Source organism: Haliotis cracherodii, unplaced genomic scaffold, assembly GCF_022045235.1.
Source record: "Haliotis cracherodii isolate W230 unplaced genomic scaffold, xgHalCrac1.p SCAF_8, whole genome shotgun sequence".
Classification (NCBI taxonomy): domain Eukaryota; kingdom Metazoa; phylum Mollusca; class Gastropoda; order Lepetellida; family Haliotidae; genus Haliotis; species Haliotis cracherodii.
The window spans coordinates 12,849,066-12,855,229 of NW_027266341.1; the positions used below are offsets into that span (position 1 = coordinate 12,849,066).

Genomic DNA, 6,164 nt, shown 5'->3' on the forward strand with positions numbered 1-6,164 from the left:
AGATACTACAATCAGAGGAAGAAACAGATCTAAAGTAAGATTACTATTTCAACTGACAGTTCTTTTGTTTTTGTGTTTCAAAATGTTGTGATAGAGTCACAGAGCATCTGTACCCCTTCGCGTCTGTGCAAGAACGAGTTATGATGTTATTACTGCTGTCGTCATTATATGGCCAGAACTACTCCACTCCTCTCCTCTCCACTCCACTCCAACCGAATCCATTCAACATCAGCCCGGGCCGCTCCTCTCCACTCCACTCCACTCCACTCCACTACAACCGAATCCATTCAACATCAACTCCGGCTCGCTCCACTCCACTCCACTCCACTCCACTCCACTCCACTCCACTCCACTCCACTCCACTCCACTCCACTCCACTCCAACCGAATCCATTCAACGTCAGCCCGGGCCACTCCTCTCCACTCCACTCCACTCCAACCGAATCCATTCAACATCAGCCCGGGCCGCTCCTCTCCACTCCACTCCACTCCACTCCAACCGAATCCATTCAACATCAACTCCGGCTCGCTCCGCTCCACTCCACTCCACTCCACTCCACTCCACTCCACTCCACTCCACTCCACTCCACTCCACTCCACTCCACTCCGCTCCACTCCACTCCGCTCCACTCCACTCCACTCCACTCCACTCCACTCCACTCCAACCGAATCCATTCAACATCAGCTCCGGGACGCCCCGCTCCGCCCCACTCCACTCTACTTCAATCAAATCAAATCCACACTAACGACGTTCTGCTACATTTTCTCAAAATCAAACTGAAATACATCTTTTCTTCAGTTTCTGCATTAGGTTAAATTATACAACACTATCAAATCCGGGATTTTACTCTTAAAACCACAATATTTGAGGGACATATATCTTATTGTTAAGATTTGAAATGAAATGTACTCCGTTTTCAGTGTTGATCAATTTAGTCTAATAGTTTATTTTAAATGCTTTCAAATCATGTTCAGTGATAGAAGGTTTTTCTATCTACAGATGTAACCTTTGTCTGTACAATCTATTGCATTAATCATGACGACATATCATTGCGTAACCCGTCCTTCGATTTCATTACCAGATACTACAATCAGAGGAAGAAACAGATCTAAAGTAAGATTACTATTTCAACTGACAGTTCTTTTGTTTTTGTGTTTCAAAATGTTGTAATAGAGTAACAGAGCATCTGTACCCCTTCGTGTCTGTGCAAGAACGAGTCATGATAACGTGTATCCAGGGAGTATATTGGGTATGTTGACATTTTTATTTGAGAAATGATTATGCATACACGATCATGCTATTAGTATTGGGTATTCAATTCAACTCATGACATTTTTTTTATCATAAGGAAGAGAGTTTATGGATGTCAACTTATTATGAGGAACATAAATTATCTTCATAATTTGTATCACTTCTAAATGTCATTCGAACACTTTTTTGCCATGTTCAAAATATAAATAAAGAAACATTTTCTTTCATTTTCATCAGTTGTTAAGCTTTAAGTGTTAACTTGAAAACAATTACAAAAGAACAAAAGCAAAAAACATCAGACGAACAGAATAAAAATAACACACAAACTTGGAATGTTTTTTCAGCAAATTCTAACAGCATCTACGACCTTCTGTCTTCTTGGTATTTCTAATGGGACATGTGTTATCTAACCTATTACATAAATAGCTCAGGGGAATTTACTGGTATATTATTATAGCACCTGGTAGCGTGTCAGTACAATGACGAGGTAATAGACAGAATGGAAGATATGCACACCCTTTCAAGATTTTTGTTTAAATAACATTCATGAATTCTTGAGAAACAATTTTAATGCTAGTTTCTTTAACCCGCGGTAATTGGCACATGCTTTAATTTTGTCATGACACTGAATTCTGTCTGGATCTGTCACACTATCTTTGAATTTAACTTTTCTAACTTTCTCCATCACGCCAAACACTTTATGGTATGCCATAGTATCCGACCGCCTCCGTAGCACTATAAATCGGCATCAGTCCGGCCTAGTACAAGCAGCCACACACACACACACACGTGCATGCACGTCGCTATATAAGTGCAATAATCTTGGACGCGACGTTAAACCCCATTACACCTCACCCATAGTATCATGGTATGCTATGGTATGCTTTGTTAGCTGTGCTGTTCTGTGCCCCAAATCGAAAATATGAGCGGGTGGGTCTCCTTGACGACAACCTCTTGTGATAGAGTTTCCACATCCATTCACCAAAACGCTTGATTGTATATCATTAAAAACGTTCTTATCCACTTTTGAATACTTCGACCGAATTTTTTTTAAATGAAACACTTTTTGAATAATATCTCACAAATGTGTCAGTATCTCAGAGGTCATCTGAAATTGCTAAGGCAGAAGGCGACCTCTTAAACACTTAAAGCAACAACAACAACAACAACAACAAAAACAGTACGACACACGGCTGAAGTCTGGCTGACTTTGGAGTGATGTAATCTGGTACCATAGCTTCCATTGGCCGTGACTCTCCATTGGGTTATTGGCTAGATCTACCCCCGACACCCCACCTCACCCCACACCCCGAACAAAAACATGTTAACCAGACACTCTCATGCCAAAAGTTAACATTTGCCTTCTTCAGTTGACTTTCGTGTTACTTCCTTGCTGACAAACATGGGCTAGTGCTCTTTTAAATTGTTGCATTGAGTGCAACGGTTACATTGTCGCAACCGTGTGCCATACTGTTAGCAGAGAGACTGTAACGGGTTGTATATCTAGTGGGTAGTCAGTGCTGCCGAGTGTTTTGTCTATCTATCATATACGTTTGTGATCATGACGATTACCACGCTTATGCGACTTGAGTATGATGTAAATACATTATACCACTTTGTTTTAGAAATTGAACAAAAAAAGGTAGTCTATTTATATTTTATATGTATAGAATATATATATTTCAGACATAACAGCTGCAGATCACGCCCCTTATTAAAGATAATGGTGATCTCTCTATATACCATTAACTTTATTTGACGGCCAGATTGAAATTTAGATGCATTTGTCACAGGAACAGCCAAAGCAGAAAATCGATTAGCTTCCGCACGACATGAAGAAACGTCCATTTGAAGAGAACCATGCCAGTAGTTCTGATATCCAATTTTGCTTTAAGAGCGGAATGACAAAACCGATTTCAGTACTCTGCTTCACGTTTGGTAAAAATTCAACAAAGGAATTATCCTTTTACCATTTCCTAAATCTATCAGTTTCATTTCCTGACCAAGGACAACTGTGGCAAAGCCAACACGTGAACAGAGAGGCTTCAGTCTGCGGCACAACAGGTTTTCAAGGGACTGGCACTTCCAGATACTGTGCATTAATCTGGGGAACGTGCGGCGATTGATCGCGAGGTCACCGCCATGATGTAACAAAGGACAAGATGGCAATTAAAGTATCATAATGGTGTGTGAAATAAGTCGGACTCCTTAATTGTTTACGGGATGTGCTACGATATGGCTTCATTGGGAATAAAGATATTATCAGAAGTAAGGTTTACACGTTGTACTGTACTTTCAGCCCATTTCTCCAAAGTTGTAAGCGTCTACGATATGTTATTACTGCTGTCGTCATTATATGGCCAGAAATACTCCACTCCACCCCACTCCACTCCACTCCACTCCACTCCACTCCACTCCACTCCAACCGAATCCATTCAACATCAGCTCCGGGACGCTCCGGGACGCTCCGGGACGCTCCGCTCCACTCCACTCTACTTCAATCAAATCAAATCCACACAAACGACGTTCTGCTACATTTTCTCAAAATCAAACTGAAATACATCTTTTCTTCAGTTTCTGCATTAGGTTAAATTATACAACACTATCAAATCCGGGATTTTACTCTTAAAACCACGGTATTTGAGGGACATATATCTTATTGTTAAGATTTGAAATGAAATGTACTCCGTTTTCAGTGTTAATCAATTTAGTCTAATAGTTTATTTTAAATGCTTTCAAATTATTTTCAGTGATAGCGGTCTAAAACGTCATTAAAGTTTTTTTAGAAAGCTTTAGCAGCATTATACAATCCTTTCCAAACGACAGCACTCTTGAATTTTTGTCTTTTCATAAAAGAAATAACAGCAAATCAATAGAAATGTCAATTTCATTTGGAAGTGTTTCAAATGTTGCCAGATACTGAGGTCATAAAGGACTAGCAAGGTTTCTAAATCTACACAAATTGGGTTACCAGAATATCTCCTACCTGTCCGCTTGCCACATTTGATATCTAAATTGGAACATATTTGATAGCTTTGATGCTGGGAAGTTATCAGAAGGTGTAAACAGGATTTAGAGGTGATATACACTAATTTGCCTATCTGTCGATTTCCAATTACATGGCCAATACAAATTGCAACAGCCAATGACATTGAAATGTATGTGTAGGTCACACCTCGTCACATCCACAAGCATTATCTCCTGAGTTGCCTAATTTCATTTCCAAATCTGCCATTGTAAGGTAATTCTGCATTCAAGGTTGACTTCAGTCATAAATTGGTTCTGAAGATTGTATTCCAATCAATAATTCTGTCATTTTTTAAGAATAAGAGTTGACCTTTTCAGCAGGTTTGACAGACGCGAGTTACCCGTCCATGCCCAGGTTATATTTGTGTCGTCAGTTTGTCTGTCTCTGCAAGACTTAGCGTGAGATTTAGAGATCGTTTTTTGTTTCAGCATTGGACAGTTGTTCCAGTGTTTGTTTGTTTGTTGGCTGGTTGGTTGGTAGGTTGGTTGGTTGGATGGCTGGATGGCTGGTTGGCTGGATGGTTGGTTGGTTAGTTGGGTGATTGGTTGGTTTGTTGGCTGGTTTGTTGGTTGGTTGGTTGGATGGCTGGCTGGTTTTTTGGTTGGATGGTTGGATGGTTTGTTGGATGGTTGGTTGGTTTTGTTGGTTGGTTGGTTGGTTGGATGGCTGGATGGCTGGTTGGCTGGATGGTTGGTTGGTTAGTTGGGTGATTGGTTGGTTGGTTGGCTGGTTTGTTGGTTGGTTGGTTGGATGGCTGGCTGGTTTTTTGGTTGGATGGTGGGATGGTTTGTTGGATGGTTGGTTGGTTTTGTTGGTTGGTTGGTTGGTTGGCTGGTTTGTTGGTTGGTTGGTTGGATGGTTGGTGTTTAACTCCGCAATATTCCAGCTATATGGTGGTGGCCTGTAATGAAAAGAGTCTGGACCAGACAATCCAAAGGTTGACATTCTTGGCAAGGGTCCAAACTGTCGAGATACGATGACACACAGTCAACCAAGTCAGACCACCGAGCCAGACCACCCGGTCCATTCGGTCGCCCCTTCCACCTGGCACAGGATTCGGCTGCCTGTGACCCTGGATTCCCGCAGCTATGCTGTAGTCACTGTCAACCGAGGGAATACAAAACGTTATTACATTGCTTCCAGACAACCTGACCAACTAGCTTCTTGAACATCGAATCATAAGATCTGGACACTGGACACTGGACATGACCTACTCCCAGAATCTTGGTATTTGAAACATGTTTTATATTACTAATGACTAAATGTTAACAATATTACTTGTCTTGTTTCTAATAGCGAAAAACAATTTGCCTTACCGTAAATACAAGTTATTGAAACATTTATGTATATTATGTGCAGTTTACGCAGTATACTGTGTCTGAGTGGGATATTCGTGTTATACTGCGGCATGGTATCGGTATATAATCTTGGACGCGACGTTAAACCCAATTTCACCCCACCCTACATGTTTAAATTTACTTACTGGAACCAACGGAAATCAACACTGTAGAAATATCAACCATAATAGTTATGCCTCTCCCATGTGCCTTTGTATGAATATAAAATCAACAGCGAGAGAGTGAGTTTTAGGCAATAGAACAGCAATAGCGGAGATTCGAACCCGGGACATCGGAGGGACGAGTTGTATCTTTATCCACAAGGCTACTCCACTGCCACAATCTGAAGGTCGAAGGAAATCAAGAGTCACTGAATTTCTAACAAATACCTACAGAAATAGCCAAACGCTGTGTCCAAATTGTTGCATGTATAGGGTGAGGACCTTACAATAACAAATACGAAACGATGGCATATAGCCATCTGTGAACTCAAGGTGCAGTTATAATCATTGTAGTTCACTTCAGTATTTCTGGAATCGATAACATAC

At 40.9% G+C, this 6,164-nt stretch overlaps 1 protein-coding gene across 1 annotated transcript; it reads right to left on the reverse strand.

Moving 5' to 3' along the window:
* Positions 1-293: 293 nt before the first annotated feature.
* On the reverse strand, positions 294-674 carry LOC139450811 (uncharacterized). Its single transcript, XM_071232650.1, has one exon. It carries the CDS (start codon positions 672-674, stop codon positions 294-296), a length of 381 nt encoding a protein of 126 aa, XP_071088751.1.
* Positions 675-6,164: the final 5,490 nt, after the last annotated feature.